General features: G+C 34.2%; 3 protein-coding genes across 5 annotated transcripts; 2 read left to right on the forward strand and 1 right to left on the reverse strand.

Annotated features, from left to right (window-relative positions):
• The first annotated feature begins 1,006 nt into the window (after nt 1–1,006).
• Nucleotides 1,007–1,825, forward strand: LOC125863801 (uncharacterized). Its single transcript, XM_049543798.1, has one exon. The coding sequence runs from the start codon at nt 1,007–1,009 to the stop codon at nt 1,823–1,825; it is 819 nt and encodes a 272-aa protein (XP_049399755.1).
• Nucleotides 1,826–7,458: 5,633 nt separating this feature from the next.
• On the reverse strand, nt 7,459–9,319 carry LOC125865319 (uncharacterized). Its single transcript, XM_049545521.1, has 2 exons — nt 9,110–9,319; nt 7,459–7,844 (listed from the first exon to the last, which is right to left on the reverse strand). Exons 1-2 carry the CDS (start codon nt 9,226–9,228, stop codon nt 7,622–7,624), a joined length of 342 nt encoding a protein of 113 aa, XP_049401478.1. The 5' UTR covers nt 9,229–9,319; the 3' UTR covers nt 7,459–7,621.
• Nucleotides 9,320–13,148: 3,829 nt separating this feature from the next.
• Nucleotides 13,149–16,153, forward strand: LOC125866218 (uncharacterized). Of its 3 annotated transcripts, XM_049546537.1 has the most exons (8): nt 13,149–13,169; nt 13,321–13,626; nt 13,698–13,783; nt 14,922–15,000; nt 15,078–15,137; nt 15,308–15,429; nt 15,504–15,575; nt 15,835–16,153. In XM_049546537.1, exons 2-8 carry the CDS (start codon nt 13,321–13,323, stop codon nt 15,935–15,937), a joined length of 828 nt encoding a protein of 275 aa, XP_049402494.1. In that variant the 5' UTR covers nt 13,149–13,169; the 3' UTR covers nt 15,938–16,153. The 3 variants fall into 3 exon arrangements, 2 of the variants coding, with proteins under 2 accessions (XP_049402494.1, XP_049402493.1); XM_049546536.1 differs by having other exon boundaries at nt 13,153–13,626; XR_007446469.1 differs by lacking the exons at nt 13,149–13,169; nt 15,835–16,153 and having other exon boundaries at nt 13,176–13,626; nt 15,078–15,133; nt 15,504–15,581.
• The last annotated feature ends 1,547 nt before the right edge of the window (nt 16,154–17,700 follow it).

The raw sequence follows: 17,700 nt of genomic DNA on the forward strand, positions 1-17,700 counted from the left end.
TAAAACATGTTATGGTTGGCGGTTTCAAGAAGGTGAATGAGGTTGGAACAAGTGATGGATTATGTACGGAAGATGAAAAATTTGAAGCTATGTACAATAAAGAAGTTCCGTTTTTGAGTAATCAAGCGGGGGGTTCTCGTTGGAGCTATCCAAGGCCGGGCGGGAATTAAGGTTGAAATAAGGAACGTGATAATGTTTGGAGAGATAGAGAAAGAGATTGGCATGTCAGGGTACCAATTGGAGAGAACATGAGGGTGATTAGGATCAGTATGTGCCACCACATGACCGACCAAAGCCCAAAGAGCAAAATGCCGATCCGAAAAGTTTTCGGACTGAAGATATGCTTGAAGAAACCTCAACAAGGTAGAAGGTTCCGACAAGGTACTTAAACTTATGAAGATAGACTTCTCATCCTTGAATCAAACTATTACCTCACCTCAGTCTTTATAAAGCAACTTGAAACTCAAATAAGTCATATTTTGGTTCATTTGAACCCTCGACTGAAGAGAGGTTTACCTAGTGACATGGTCGCAAACCCAAAGAATGATGCTCATATCATGGCAATTGTAACCCAAAGTGGTAAGGTATTGAAAAATGATTCTATGAATGAGAATGATGGCTCAAAAAAGTGATTGACGATGATGAGTCACCGATGGAAGTATATGTTGATGAAGCAAATGTTGTTGCTAATGATGCTAGTACTGATAATATCGGGGTTGATTATATTTCTAATTTGGGAAGGTGATATTGCTACTCTATCAAGCAAGGTGAATGTGCAAGTATCGATCAAGGTGACCCCTCCTTTTCCATAACGCTTTGAAGAAAAAATATTGTGATGCTAAATTTCAAAAGTTCTTGGCCATGCATAAGGGTTTGTCGGTAAATATCCCTTCAGTTGACGTGATGCTTGAAATGTCGGGGACACAAAATTTATGAAAGAGTTGGTAACCAAGAAGAAAAGGATGGAGTTTGAGACTTTGAAATCTCACATAGTTATAGTGCCATTATGTCAAATAATGTGATTATTAAGAAAGATAATCCAAGGGCCTTCTCCATTCCTTGTACCATTGGGGTATATCTGTTCTCTAAGGAACTTTGTGACCTAGGAGCAAGTATCAAGTTGATGCCCTTAGCTATCTTCAAAAGGCTTGGGTTAGATGCTCTGAATCCAATAACAATGCGGCTCTTGATGGCTGATTGGCCTATCAAACGATTGATAGGTGTGCTTTATGATATCTTGGTAAAGTTGGATAAGTTCATTTTCTTTGATGATTTTGTTGTGTTGGATTGTGAAATTGATGTCGAGATCCTAATTATCTTAGAGAGACCTTTCTTGGCTACCAAAAGGGCCTTAGTGGATGATGAAAGTGGAGAGTTGAAGTTTGGAGTGAACAACAAAGAGGTCAATTTTAATGTGTGCAAGTCTATGAAACACCCATGCGATATGCATGTCGTATCTTATGTTGATGTTATTGATGATGATGTGGCAAGTGTTAGTGAAATTACTTGTCATGGAGAGTTGTTGGCGGTTGTATTATTGAATTATGATGGGGAGGAGATCTGTGATTATGATGAGGTAGTCGTTGCACTTGTGGGGTCGGGTTCCTTTCCATCCAACCCCAAGAAACTTGTTATTGATTTTAAGAATAGGAAAAGTCCATCAATTGAAGAACCCCCAAGGTTAAAGTTGAAAGCCTTGCCTTCTCATCTTCGCTATGTGTTTTTAGGAGGTAAAAACACCTTGTTAGTTATTGTTGCAAATGATTTATCGGAGGAACGGGTTGATGCATTGATTGGGGTGCTAAAAAGGTTCATCAAAGCATAGGTTTGGTCGATTGCTAACATTGTCGGGATTCCACCCCACATTGCACATATAAAATCCAATTAGCTAATTATTGTAAAACGAGTATAGATAACCAAAGGAGGTTGAACCCTCATATGCAAGTAGTTATGAATAAAGAGATTATAAAGTGGCTTGATGCGGCGTGTCATGTATCCCATTGCGGATAGCAAGTGGGTTAGCCTGGCATAATGTATTCGAAAATCATAGGGGTATGATGGTTGTACCTAAAGGAATGAGCCTCTGGCTACGAGAGTTGTAGCAGGATAGCGAGTGTGCATGGGATATCATAAGCTTAACACATGGACTGAAAAAAACCATTTTCCAATGCCATTCATGGATAAAATGCTTGATCATCTTGCGGGTAGTGGATGGTATTGCTTCTTGGATGGGTACTCAGAGTATAATCAAATATCTATTGCCCCATATGACCAAGAGAAAACTACATTCACATGTTCCTATGGTACATTGACATTTAAAAGGATGCATTTTGGGTTGTGCAATCCCTCAACGACCTTACAAAGGGTCATTATTAAATACTGGTCTAACAGTTCCTAATCCAGGCAAAGTTCAACTTCCTAATGGTGATTCTGGTATAACCACTCAGTTTGGCAACTATCAATTGGAAGGAGGTGTGTAGTTCACAATGTTTTATGTATAATTGAGTTTCACTTCACTCTCTTGTCTATATCAAAATTGACAAGAGAATTGAACTGTTGTGCAGCATTTTTTCCTGATTTTATTGTCTTTTGGAGGGTGAAGGGGATTCGTAATGAGAAAAATGGCCTATACACAATGAGATCACAAATAAAAAATGAGGACTACAAGAATAAGGCTCTAGATGTGACAGATTAGAGAGAAGGGGGCACTATATGGCATCAAAGAATGGGGGATGTGCCCATGATTGTTATTAGAAAACTAGTTTTGTTAAAAATAGACATAATCTAGTTTTTAAGCGTTGTGATATATGTCCAATTGCCAAACAAGTCAGATTACCTTTTCAGTCTAGCAGTAGTAGATCATCTCAGTGTTTTCATTTGATTCACATGGATGTATCACTACAACAAAATTACTTTTTAGCGGCAATAAATATACACATTAACAAAGAGTGTTAAACCCTTTATCGACATTAGTTAATTGTCATTGGATTCAATGTCACTAAAGGCTTTAGGGACATATACAAAGAGTACTAATTGCCGTTAAAAATATATATTTAGTGGCAATCAAGCTATTGTCGTTAATTAATTGCCGTCAAAGATCATTTTTGATGTAGTGTATGGGGACCATATAGGTTGCTACTCATAATAACATGAAAATTTTCCTTACTTTGGTGGATGATCACTCTATATGGACTTGGGTGTTCCTATTGCATCTTAAATTTGATGTGTGTACTGTGCTTAAGAACTTTCTAATCATGATTGCAACTGAATTTTGTAAGAAAGTAAAACACTCAAATCTGATAATCGTGGTGAATTTTCCAATACACAGTGCAGAGTTCCGGAGAGAAGACACGTGCACATACTTAGAACTGTAAGGGCTGTTCAAGGCCACTTACCTATTAGGTTCTGGGGTGAATGTATTCTAGTTGTTGTCTTCATCATCAATAGAGTTCCTTTTACTGCTCTAGGGAACAAATCACCTTATTACATGTTGCACTTATTACATGTTGCACAATAAACAGGATGACCTCTCTTATCTCTTACATGAGAACTATTGGCTATTTATGTTATGCCACCAACTTAATCAAGGGAGACAAGTTTGTAACTAGAGTCATTAAGTAAGTCATGTTAGGTTATATTCTACTCAAAAAGTCTATAAACTTTATGAATTGAAATCTAAGTCCTTCTTTGTTAGTAGAGATGTACATTTTTAGAGCACATCTTTCCTTTTCAATCTTGTAATGGAGGTACTCTTGATGTTCTTGTCATTGATGATAAGTTCTTGGTTCCTATAAATCAGTCATCTGCTCCTCTCACATATGAAGTTCGACATGAGTCCCTCCAATCAGAAGCTCCTATCCTACCCACAACACCCTTGAGTGTTGCACGCTTGCCATCAGGATCAGAGGTTACTCTCCTTCCACAAAAAGTTCCTATAGATGTGCTTGAAACTATAGGAGTTGCCCCTGGTGAGGATCCAGAAATTTCTCCTATAATTCTAAAAGGACGTGATGAGATTTTATCTCCTACCCAAAGAACCTCAGGTAGATCAAATAGGCCTCCTATCTGGCAAAAGGACCTCATTACTGATCCAAAGTCCAAATCTGCACTTTTCTGTTTATATCCTATTGCTAATAGTGATGCTTATAGTAGTTTGTCCAATTCATACAAAAGTTATGTAGCTCAGATGTCTGCAGAAAAAGAACCAACTTCTTATAATCAGGCAATCCAGGATGTAAGATGGATAAAAGTATGCAAGATGAGACACAGGCCTTGGAGGACAATGGGACTTGGAAGATTGTTTCCTTACCAAGTGGGAAGAAATCCATTGGGTGTAAATTGGTGTTCAAAGTTAAATACAAACCTGATGGACAAATAGAAAGGTTTAAGGCCAGGTTAGTGGCCAAAGGGTACAGTCAGAGGGAAGGTCTTGATTATCAAGAAACATTTTCACCTGTTGTGAAAATGGTAACAGTGAGGACTGTGATTTCTTTGGCTGCTACTAATGGCTGATCCATTCAACAAATGGATTGTTACAATGCCTTCTTGCCAGGTGATTTACAAGAAGAGGTGTATATGTAATTAGCACAAGGTTTTAAAGAGAATGGGACAAAGGATGTCAAGTCAATGAAATGTAAAGCTTACATTTGCTCTTCTCACAGCAGGATTCCAATACAGTCACCTAAACTATTCCTTATTAACAATGAAATCATCAGATGGCATAGTCATTGTTCTGATTTATGGTGATGATGACTTATTGATTATAGAAAGTAGTAGGACATTGATAGATGATGCTAAGAAGAATCTAAAAGACAACTTCAAGATCAAGGATCTATGTGATCTTAGGTATTTCCTTGGTATTGAGTTTGCTAGGCAGACAAGTGGTATCCTCATGCACCAGAGGAAATATGTCATGGATCTTATATTAGATTTAGCTTTGAATGGATCTAAGCCTATTGCCACACCTATTGAACTGAACCAAAAGCTGACAACTTGTGAGTTTGACACTCATATTGGAGATAGTCAGGATCCTATTTTAGTAGATCCAAGATTGTATCAAAGACTTGTGAGCAGGTTGTTGTACCTCACCATTACTAGGCCAGTTATTACCTTTGATGTCCAAAGCTTCAGTCAATTTGTGCATGCTTCTAAACAGTCTCACTTAGAAGCTGCACTTAGGGTGGTCAAATACATCAAGCAATCTCCTAGCATTAGAGTTTTGATGTCCTCTTCTGGTTCCAACACTCTTCAAGGAATTTTTTATGTTGATTGGGGATCCTATTTTAACACAAGGAAATCCATTATTGGTTACATGGCTAAGTTTGGTGATTCCCCGATCTCATGGAAATCCAAAAAGCAACCTACCATTTTCAGAAGCTGAGTATAGACGCCTGACCTCAGTTGTTGCTGAAGTTGTTTAGTTGATTTGCCTATTCAAGGAACTGGATGTTAATTTACAATTGCCAATACCTCTATATTGTGACAACAAAGCTTCTCTACAGATTGTTGTTAATTCAGTCTTTTATATAAGGACTAAACACATAGATATAGACTGTCATTTCATCAGGGGGAAAATCCAATCTGATTTGGTGCATACAAGATACATATCTACCACAGAGATATCCTCACTAAGAGTCTGGGACGATTTCAACATTCTCATCTAATTTCTAAGCTAGGGATGAAGAATATCTTCATACCATCTAGCTTGAAGGGGGTATTGAGAATATAAGAATTGATACAGTCTAAGATGATTTATAAGTTGGTTAAAGTTAGTAAGAGTTGGTACAGGATATGTTCACATTTATAGTTAGCAGGCAGTTAGTTAGTTAGTTAGTTAGTTAGTTAGAGGTTTGGTTAACGTAACAAAGGTGATTAAATTAACTATGGTTAGCTGAGGTGGTTACTAGTTAGGACTACTATATAGTCATTTGTACATCATATCAAGATTGAAGAAGCTATTTGTAAATCATTTTCTTTCAATACAATCTGAAAATTCTCTTGACAATGTTTTCAATTCATCTTTATTCTGGTAGCTTAGAACTCGAATTGGAAATTTGTTCTTAGTTTTAACGAGGAGAGAGTAGTTTGCTGCTTGATTGGCATGTCAAAAATTATGGTGGATCACTCCATCCTCTTCAGAAGCAACCTGCAAGAGTCAATCACATGAGCATAAATAGGTTGAGCATAGCATTCCTTTTTCTTTCTTTTTTTCATTTTATGGGAGGAAAGGAGTTAAGATCCTTGTTGACAACATGAATTGGTACGCAAGATGATCTCTTTCATAGATGGAAATTGATGAATTAAGGAAGCAATAGCAATGAGATTCAAACTATGGGTAATGGCTACTTGCGGACCATGAAGAAGGGCCTCTGGTTCAGCCATTACATGATTCTGAGCATTGATATTTTTACAATAACATGATCGCCAGTTACCCTTGTGATCTCTAACACCCCCAATTACTCCTCATAGTTGTTCTTGGAGTATGAGTCATCCGTGTTTAGTTTAATTTTTTTGGCGGGAGGGGGAAACCATTTGATGTGAATCAGTTTTGTGGAGTTAGAGTTGGTCGAGTAGTTTGAATAGAGGACATATTCGCTGGGTTTGTTCGACATATACATATACTATAATTTTAATATATATTTTAAAACTTCATATATTTGTTTAATTCATTATCAGTTTTTATTGGAGGTCAATTTAGTTGTTCTTTTATATTCGGATTTCAAGATATAATAAAAAACGTTTATATTTCTTCGAATTGGAGATGCTATAATATTATCTGTAATTTTGAAATTTAACAAAATATTAATTTTTAGATTTTATACTGACTTTTATGTTTAATTACTAAAATTTGGTTAAGTTTGAACAAGTACATTGTTGAAAATTTATTGATAGACTAGCAAGATAACTATTACGTGTTTAATAGTAGATATGTTTGTCAATTTATCAATTACTACTAAAAATATAGTATTAATTAATCAACCAATATAGTTATTTTGATTTGGTTTGATAAGTAACAAATCAAACCACCCCGTGTAAACCCTATTAATGACCAACAATGGATTTTAAGTTTTTTCTAAAGAAAGTCAATAAATCAGTGTTTGACTAAAAAATTATGCATAAATAATCAACAGTACTCCAAAGATAAAGTAATAATCAATCCATATCCTACAGTCTTGTATCAACAGTCAATACATAGTTGGCTCTGAAATGTCTTTATATTTGAAGAAACATTCAGGCAGTTAAATGAAATTACATGATAAATAAATAACCAATAATGGTTGAGTCAATAATAGATTGGCAAAATCTCAAGGTTGGATCTGTCATGCCTTAAGAATAAAGTATAAACCTCTTATTCAGAAACTAAAACAAAAAAAAAACTTTGAAATTTAGATGAAACAGAATAAGTGATACTTCCTGGTATGCTCTAACTGAAGTATTATGCCATTTGAGCTAACCAGAAACTCCACAAATGTTTCAGCATTGTTAGAAATAATTAGCAACTCAGTATTTATCTCACACTTGGTAACATAAAGGAAAGCATCACTATTTAGGCTGCAATCAAAAGATGGCTTTGTCTAGCTAGTGATCAAAGCGCAAACAAACTACAATGCACACTCTGGTTTTATTTTGATGGCGGGACATTAGTTATGAGACTTATGAGCCAGATTACAATAGATCCTACGATCCAACAGACGGCACAAAAGACTAAGACACCAGCCAAAATGGTGGCTAATGGTGGGCTTGATGCATCCTTGCTTTTCTCTGGTCCTCCTGAAGGATTGGTGCTTGATTTTGATATAGGTAGTAGTCTCTGCCTTAGATGTACACTCAAAACATTGTTGAATCTGAAAAACAAAACAGAAAACAAAGTAGTTACAACTATCTCTGATAACATCCCATCAAAGTATAACGAAAAAGATATCATAAACCACCAAAGTTATACAAAGGAGACATAAGTAATCATCTGACTAACACAACACCTCGACCTTAAAAAGTCTGTATTTTATTATTTTAGAGGGCTCCTTATATACAACAAAGTCAGGCTACATTAATTGTGTCCAAATTTGGATAACATATACTGAAAAAGGGGTCTTCTATTTCCAAACATCTGATCCAATAATAAGAACTGGAGCTGACTGTTCTCCAAACTCTAGTCTTGGGTAGTGAAAACAACTATAGACCTTTTAAGGTGTGACAACGTAATGTAAGATTGCTAATGCCTGTAGGACATGAAAGACAAATTCATTAACAATAATATGAAGATTGAAAATTGAAAATACTTCACCCCATAAACTAAGCTTGTCTAGATGTCATACAATATTATTTTTTTGTTTTTGTTGCCCACCCGGTGTCTGGAGCCCACATTAGAGCTCCGACTAAATTTGAATCGCGCACTACAGGGCCCAATCGGGGTGACGCTCCCAACAGAATTTTCTCCATACTCAGGGCTCGAACTCCAGACCTCTGGTTAAGAGTGAAACACGTCCACCAAAGCACCATAACTCATGTTGGTGTCGTACAATATTATTAATTCAATTACCTTTAATAGTTTCTCTTTTGTTCTGTGCAAGTGTGGTTTTACATCAAATAATCAAACCGTGAAGGAGGGGAAACATCTTTCAGATCTATTTAGCAGATTTATGAAATCCTGGTACATTATTAAGCATAACAATAAACTGCAGGGTTCGACCAACAAGGATTGTGGTAGAGTGATAAGTACTCATTCATCCTTAATTAGAAGTCTTGGGTTTGGGTTTGAGTCCCCTGGTACGGAGTCACTTTGTATCGCCAATGTGGGCATGTTCAATCACATTCTCGTCCTCCCTCCCCCCTCTGAACTGATACCACACTCACTCAATTACTTGGTATCTAATTAGCTGAAGAAGCATTGTATGTCACAAATAAATTCTACGGAAACACGATTTATTCAGAATTCAAACCCCTGTTTTGTCAAAAATGAAGAAAGAGGAAAATGAGAGCAAAAAACTCAATTTTGGATGCAACGATTGCTACAGCCTTTAAGAAATTACAACAAATTATAGACTTAGACAAGTAAACAGGAAGAAGATAAAATTAAGTAGATGAGAGCTTAAAATTGAAGCTTTTGTACCTGAACTTGAACTGGGTAGGAAAGGCATCGCGTGTAGAAGTAATGAAGGAAGTTTGAGGTCTGTGAAGGGGACGATGAAACCCTACAATACTTTGGAACGGACAATGGAGAGACACCATTTTTGCGTAGCAGGACGTTTGTTTGTCTCTACTCTCAAAGTCCTAGTTGATATTGTGAACTATGAATCTGAAATTGTGAATGCAAATAAACGATTGTGACATGTTCAAATAGGGGTGTGCCCATAAATATAAAAAATCTACAAATTGAACTCAATCGAACTAATTTTATTATCCAATTTTGATTCTTTCATGTTTCAGTTCGATTTGGCTTCGGTTCTTTGGTATTTCGGTTTAGTTTAGATTTTTTTTTCTTCACAAATTCAATATTTTGGTTCGATATACGGGTCACGATTAGAAGTGTTCACGATTTTTATAACAACTTATCAAAATCAAACCAAACTGATTTTATTTGGGTTTGGTTTGATTTTGATTTTGTTGAAAAATGAAGAAATAACCGAATTATCTGTTATTGTGATTTATAGGTCTTGTGTTACGTCTAGGGATAGCCCCAGGGAGTGACATTTTTAATATGATTTTAGAAATTTCAAATTATTTGTTAATAGTACTTTTACATAATTTTTAAATAATATACGCTACTTCCTCTGTCTCAATTTATGTTGCACTGTTAAAATTTCGAGAGTTAAACAAAAAATTAGGAGTCAGTGAGCTAAGTTTTGTCTCTAAGGAAAGAGTTATAGAGCATCTAACAAGTACAAACACAATGAGGTAGTGTCAAGCCTTATTTATGGGGAATAATGTATTGTTGTTCGAAAGCCCCTGAGCGAAGTTTTGCCTCTAAGACAAGAGTTATACATATTCTCATAAATCAAGATACAATGAGGTAGTGTCAAGTCTTGTCTATGGGGAATATATATGTATATATTTATGTTCAATTTAAAATAATAAATATTAAAAAGTTTATTTTGAACCTTGATACTTGAATCTTGGAGTAAATATGATTTAAAAGAAGTACAAAATGAATGAAAGAATAATATTTAGCTTCTTATATTTAACAAGAACATAAATAATGATATAATATAAAGCGTCCTTCAATTTGTTATTATCCTGGATAACATTTGGAATGATGAGATTATTTATAAAATTTCGAGAGCTAATTCAAAATTACCTACTCGATTGACAAGCATAACTTTAATAGCTTCTTTATCTATTTGAAGTTTTGTAAAGTAACAAGTAATTTATGATAAGTATGGTATCTGGTATTAATTAATGTATCTACTAAGGGTTATTTATGTAATTGTATATGTATAAACTCTTGTATAAATACCTAAATATATGATCAATGAAGGTTATCTTGAACCTTGATACTTGAATCTTGGAGTAAATATGATTTAAAAGAAGTACAAAATGAAAGAAAGAATAATATTTAGCTTCATATATTTAACAAGAACTTAAATAATGATATAATATAAAACATCCTTCAATTTGTTATTGTCCAGGATAACATTTGGAATGATGAGATTATTTATAAAATTTCGAGAGCTAATTCAAAATCACCTACTCGATTGACAAGCATAACTTTAATAGCTTCTTTATCTATTTGAAGTTTTGTAAAGTAACGAGTAATTTATAGATCTCGATGACAATTTTGTTAAATTAAATATCATTAAATAAAGGAAAAAAGATCAAAATTATCTCTCAGTTTTTATTTATTAGTTGACTTTATCATTACCGCTAAAATGAAGTTATTCTTACCCCTACCGTCTACAAACTTAATAAATATACCCTTTAATTTGACGATTTTCCCAAATCGACCAAAATTATCCAATTGAAATTGAAATTACCCGATTCCTTCTTTAGCCCAAACCCAACCACTAAACTAAACAGAACCCAAACCAAATTAACTCATTTCCAATGTTCTTTATCTCAGTGTTCTCCCCCTTCTTTTCAGTGTTCTTGGTTAAGAACCGTGAGAACTCTCACATCCTTTATCATAGTCTACACATAAATTCTACACTATCTAACAAAATCAATCAAAAAGACCTGAAATTCATCTCCGAATTGTTGGTTTAAGGTTGCCTTAATGGCTTCAGTAAATGCCTTGTGGCCCCCACATCAGTAGCACTCATCAAAATTAGCACCTTTTTTGGACATTCTGATTCAACACCATTAATGGATACAACTCCTTCATTCTTGGGAACATCTCCATCTTCTCTCAACCCATTGCTATCCTCACAATTAACACCAACAAAGACAGACACAAGTGAAATTCTCTCACGATGTAGCATAATTTCTCTATAGAATTGAAGAATAACTCTTTTAATTGCTCGAAATATCACCATTTCTACTACTATTCAAACTAAATAAGGGTTGTAATGACTTTTTCTTATGATTCAAACACAAAAAAGCCCAACTTGAGTGTACATATACAATATATTACTCTAGTTTATTTGGGTTATCAAACGCAAAAGACCCCAACTTTGATACAAAATCAAAGGGGTTGGCAGATTCTTGAGTCATAGAGGAAGGCTGTATCATTTTTAAAATTTGGGAGATGATAATATGCTGAAAATCAGTGTGCAATCTGAAAATGTGATAAAATTGGGAATTATTTCTGTCTTCTTTGGTAATTATAGGTCAAGAATTTTGATTGGATAGGCATATTTCTTTGGGTTAATTTAGTTAGATGGGTCGGGTTTGGGTTATATTAGGGAGATTGGGTTTTTTTATATAAAAATTGGGTAATTTTAATTGATTTGGGGGGAGGGGTACAAATGATAAGTTTGCAGACGGTAGGGGTAAAAATAACTTCATTTTAACGGTTAGGGTAAAGTCAACTAATAAATGAAAGTTAATGGGTAATTTTGACCCTTTTCCCTTAAAGAGGATAAAAAAAATGTCCTTAAACTGTGTAAAATGGATAAAAATGTCATCGTTTTATAGTTTGGTCTAAAAATGCATATACCATCAATATTTTTGTCAAAAATTGTCCTTATTATTATTTAATGGGTCAAAAAAGCCCTTTTCAAATAAATGTATTGTTTGTTTTTTTTTTCTTATATATTTTTCTAATAATTTTTTTTATTAGCAAATGTTTATCCTACTACAATTCAAAAGGAATTTAAACTAAAAATTAATGATGGGTTTACTATGATCTTATATATATGACATATATTATCCGTTAAAAGGATACATATAGTTATTCTATTTTAATTGATAAAATGAGATTAAAAAAAAATAAAATTTCCTACGTTTCTCTTAGTTAAAGTAATCTTAAAAGACAGAAAACAAGTATATGGTTCTTTAAAAGTAATATTTTTTATCAAGAACCACGAGTGTTAAAAAATAAAATAAAAAAATTATTTGGGAAAAAAGCATTATTGACCCATTTAATAACAATATGGATATTTTTGAATCAAGCTATTAACGGCAAAAATATTTTTAGATAAAGTATTAATAATAAAGACATTTTTAGATCAAATTATAAATAAAATATATTTTTATTCATTTCACATCACTTAAGAGCACTTTTGACTATTTTTGTTAAATAAATAAAAAATATTTTGTAAAGTTTTTTATGGAGGGGACAAAATATAATTCGACTTCTCCAACGAACACCAATGTCCTCATAGACAAGGTTTTAATTTTTGGTTTATTATGTTGAACTTTTTATATGTTCATAAAATTAAAAAAGGGAAATAGACAAATATACCCTTGAACTATCGTAGATGATATGCAAATACTTTCGTTATATTTTTGGGACATTGATGTTCTTGCCGTCCAAAAACTAGAGCATATATACCATTTATGCTAACAAACATACACGTGTCATAATCTTATCTACCGATCCGATATTTATTGAATATCGAATCGATGAATAAGATTGTACCATATTTCCTGTTTAGTCTTCTATTAGAGTGAAGGGCATATATACTCTAATTTTTGGACAGAACAACACCAATGTCTTAAAAGAAGGAGGCTCTATAAGAGTTTAGTACTAGCCCAAGGATAAGGGTTTTTGTAGGATTGCTTTTTCTCAAAGGGTATGTTTGTGCTTCTTCTCTCTATACCTATTCTTTATCAATCCTCTATATTTTTGTGATGATTTTAGTTAACTCTACTGTAATGATGCATCTCCCTCATTTGTCGTATACCAATTTGCGTCTACAAATTACTGAAAAATTGTGTTTGCAGATGTTTACACTGCAGCACACTGCATTTCTTTTCCAGGTGCCACGGAACAGGGTTTCACCTCAATGGCTGACATATCTAAGCTCTCCCATTCGTTCCCCTTTTCATTTTCTACCTAATCAAAGCTCATCCCAAAGGGCAAAAACCACAGATTTCCTAACCTTATTTGAAGAAGAAGACAACAACGATGCTGATGGGGTTGGCGATTTTCAAGGTAGAGAAGATAATGAGAAGAATTATGACAAAGATCCTGAACTTGCTGATATTCTTGGGACCTGTCTTGATGATCCCGATAAGGCTAAGTCAAGGGTCAGTTTTTTGTTATGATCAATTGATTTAGAATTAGAACTGTTTTCTTATCATATTTACTTTGTTATTAGTTGGAGGAGAGATTGAGAAAGAAAAGGAATAAAATTGTACATACAAAGACAGGCTCACCAACACCCATGACAGTGGAATTCAACAAGTAAGAATATTACTGCACTCCATCTTTTTCATATATCAAATAGAATCCGCAATGTTTTTTTCATTCCAGCAAGTTGGTGAGACATGTATGCTGATGCATATTGTCTAGCATACATTCACTCTGAATGTTGATACAAATTTGTAATTTAAAATTTTAACTATACCATTAAACACACATGAATAATTGCTGAGAACATATTTCATCATTTTGTAGTTTGCAATATACATAACAAGAAATAGTTCACATTACAAAAAAGTGCCAAAATACACTAACCTTTGCCTTTTTGTGTTTGGTCGAGTTTAATTGTTCTATTTCTTATTATTACATGAAACAAATCACCTCTACCTTCTGAATGTATGAGATTGGTTCATAAATTATCGAATTGAGGAGCACTTGGTGCATCTTGTGTCCTATTATTAAATTGTAATATTTCCATTTGTAAGAGACACCATGTGATGGTGTTCTATTTGTGTCATATGTGTCGTTAAGAACTAGTAAGCAGCCATAGATTTGATATTAGCACTTCATAGGTTGTGCGTGACATTCTTTGGAACTGCAGTCAGTTCCATTCCAATTAAATTTCAGGGAAGGATTTCTAATTCAACAATAGATGGCTATAGGCTAGAAACACCCCTTTGCTGATATTTGAAATTTTGTTTGGCAAGTATAGGAAATGCCTGTTTGAGAGAGAAATCAAAAGTCTTATTTTCTTTTTATTCTACTCCTTTTCTTATCGATGTATATGCTTAATTATAATTATATTTAGAAGGGTAGAGTATTGAACCTTTTCTCGACTCAAAAGCTTGATCCTTTCTTTCGTGGTGAATATGCTGGTAATGACTTACCCCGCAACAAGGACATATTCTTCTTTTGGATCCCCCCCCCCCCCCCCCAAGCAACTGTGTCAGCAATTGAACAGAAAGTGTTAGTCCTAGCAATTTACTGTTCTAATACTATGTCTTTATTCCTAAATCTCATTAGAGTTACTTTTGCCCACAATCCAGACGGAAGGATAATTATCTGACAAGTATTCTGCACGGCATAGAAAGACTGAAGGAGTGTCTTGCTTATTTGACTTTTGCTGGCAGATCCTTTTAGGAGTGAAATTCATAACAAGTTCTGTTTACTTCTGATTCAGATTTGATTATTCGAACACTTACATATGGTTTGAGTTCTACAATGCCCCACTGGAGAAGGACATTTCCTTGATTTGTGACGTAAGTAATTTATTCTTCATAATTCTGGACACATTTGCGTATGGATTTTGACTTAGATTTCATCAACTTTGTTGCAGACAATTCGGTCTTGGCACATTGTTGGACGTCTTGGTGGATGTAATTCGATGAATATGCAAGTAGAGTTTCTCAAATTATCTACTACTTATGTTCTTTTAGATGGCGGTAACAAAAAGACATAACCAATCATTCTAACATGACAGTATGCTTAGTCGACAAATTTCAAAGAGTAGCTTTCAGGACACTTGAGTGTATTATATGTAGGCTCAACCAAGCTTCTTCCTTGCAGTTGTCCCAATCTCCTTTGGACAAAAGACCAAATTATGATACTGTTCAGGGGGCAAATGTAACACCTACTACATTCTATAACATTGGAGATGTTGAGATTCAAGATAACTTGGCTCGCATATGGTAAAGGCTGAATCTGTTATCCTTAGATCTGAAATGATGCTTGATACTTATAATCTGACCTTTTCTCACGATAGGGTTGACATTGGGACAAGTGAGCCTTTACTGTTGGATGTATTGATTAATGCTTTGTCACAGATAAGCTCCGAGTAAGCTTTAGTTCCTTCTTCATTTTGAAGTAGAATCTCTTTCTCCCAACATCAAGCTATTTTTAGACTCATGATGAATATGCCTGGAACGTTAATCCTAACCATTGCAGACCATTTTTGCCAATCACTACCTTCTTTTTTTTATTTCAATTTATCATATATACTAAGGTTGTTTATGTTGTATCCTTGCCATTTCTTTTTCGCATGTTTCTAATAGTTTGCGGCTACAAGACTCACCCTGAAAATATCTTCTGTACAGTTATGTAGGTATCAAACAAGTAGTATTTGGCGGATCTGAATTTGAGAACTGGAAGGAGAACTTGACATCGGAGGATGCCGTTTACAGTGTTCACAAGATATAGATGATTTATTGATTCTGAAAGCTTCTGGTTAGAAGATGAAACACAGTCATAGGAGGTAAAGGGCTTTAAGAAGTGGCATTTGGCAACACAAAAGCAACTAGAGAGCAGGTTTTACCACTCGGGCTTTCAAGCTGCTAATACTAGTGCATGCTAGTATCAGTGTATGGGACAAAAACAGTATTAATAGAAAGCTGCAAGTTGTCCATACCATAGAAATGTATGTTTGTTTGTTTGTTTACCATCTTTGCTTCCAGATGGAAAGAAAATTGTGTAGAGTGAGGAAGAAGAGCGTAATTCGGATTCCATACAAGGTAATGAGTTATTCTAAGTGGTATGAGACAACCACTTGGCAAAAGGGTTTCATTTCTAGGGTGAGTTGTGCCCTGCATCCATGAAATCTCCTGTCACCATTTTTTTTTTAAATCAGCTTTATCATATGAGGCAGCAATTAAGGATCTTAATTTCCCAGTAGCCATGTATTGGTCAACTCTGAGATTCAAGTCTAAACAAGTTGATGATTCAAGTTTCTTTCACCCCATCCAGGAGAATTATCTTCTCTTAACACATTCTACTTTGACAACATATTTGCACACTACGTATCTGTTTGTCAATCAAGGTCAACTCAAAAGAGTAGGATCAAATATATATATATATATATATATATATATGTATTTATTAATAAATCATGATTAAAAATTTACTTTGATCAATGCTCTTTTGGCATTTTCTATCCCATCAATAAAAGGGGGGGGGGGGGGGTGGTAAAATTTGCTCTCCTTCCCCCTTTTTGTATTGCTCCAAAGTCCAAACCTTCACCTAGGTAGGGGGCAGAAATGCATAAATTTGTTCCTTTGTTTTCAGACTTAAATACTCCATTAATTGTATGATTATGTTATTTAGTTTTAATTAAACACGTGATATTTATTTATTTATTATAAGTCTACATAAAACTTTTTCTCAACCCAAAAGGACCTAACCCTTTCATGACCCAACATAAAACCAAGGTAAATCACATAACTATGAGTTTTTAAAACCAAAATCAGTTAAACTATCTTCTCTAAAACAAAAAATATAAATGCCGGAAAATTGAACTGGGTAAATCTTTTTTACTATTTTTTTTTTATCTAATAATACAAATAAGATCAACCCTACCCTATCCAATTCAAACCTAAATTTGATGAGTAATATTTTTTTACTCTTTTATTTTTAATTAATTTTTAGTTGAATAAATACAACCGGATCAAACCAAAATTTATGTACAAAAAAAACTAAAGTACTCTTGTACTTGCTTTAAACGTTTTGCTATATAAGAAACATATCTTATGCTATAGCGACTAAATTTGTCAATAAAAATATAAAATCGTATGGTTCCCTTTCTTAAAAGGATAAAGGTATGTTTTTATTCTTTTCAACTAGAAACTCCAAAATATTATGTGATGGAGCTATTCCAGCCCAAATTCCCTTACTAGATTATTATCTACTTCAATGTAATCAGTTTGATGATTTACAATAAGAAATACAGATGTGGTCATATATAATAGAGGTCAAAATGAGATAAAAGTAGGTTGATTGGTGAATATGTTTGACATCAAGAAGTAGTACTAATAAATACAAAATAAGCAAATGTTGGTTAGAGAAGGAAATTTGAGTAGCTTGACTATTGAAACTTGGTGCTTTTGCAGAAACTCTACATGCACAAGATGAAGATGAAGATAGTTTCACTGTTAAACACCTAGATTGGCTACCAATAACTGGAAAGCTTA

Source organism: Solanum stenotomum, chromosome 5, assembly GCF_019186545.1.
Source record: "Solanum stenotomum isolate F172 chromosome 5, ASM1918654v1, whole genome shotgun sequence".
NCBI lineage: Eukaryota > Viridiplantae > Streptophyta > Magnoliopsida > Solanales > Solanaceae > Solanum > Solanum stenotomum.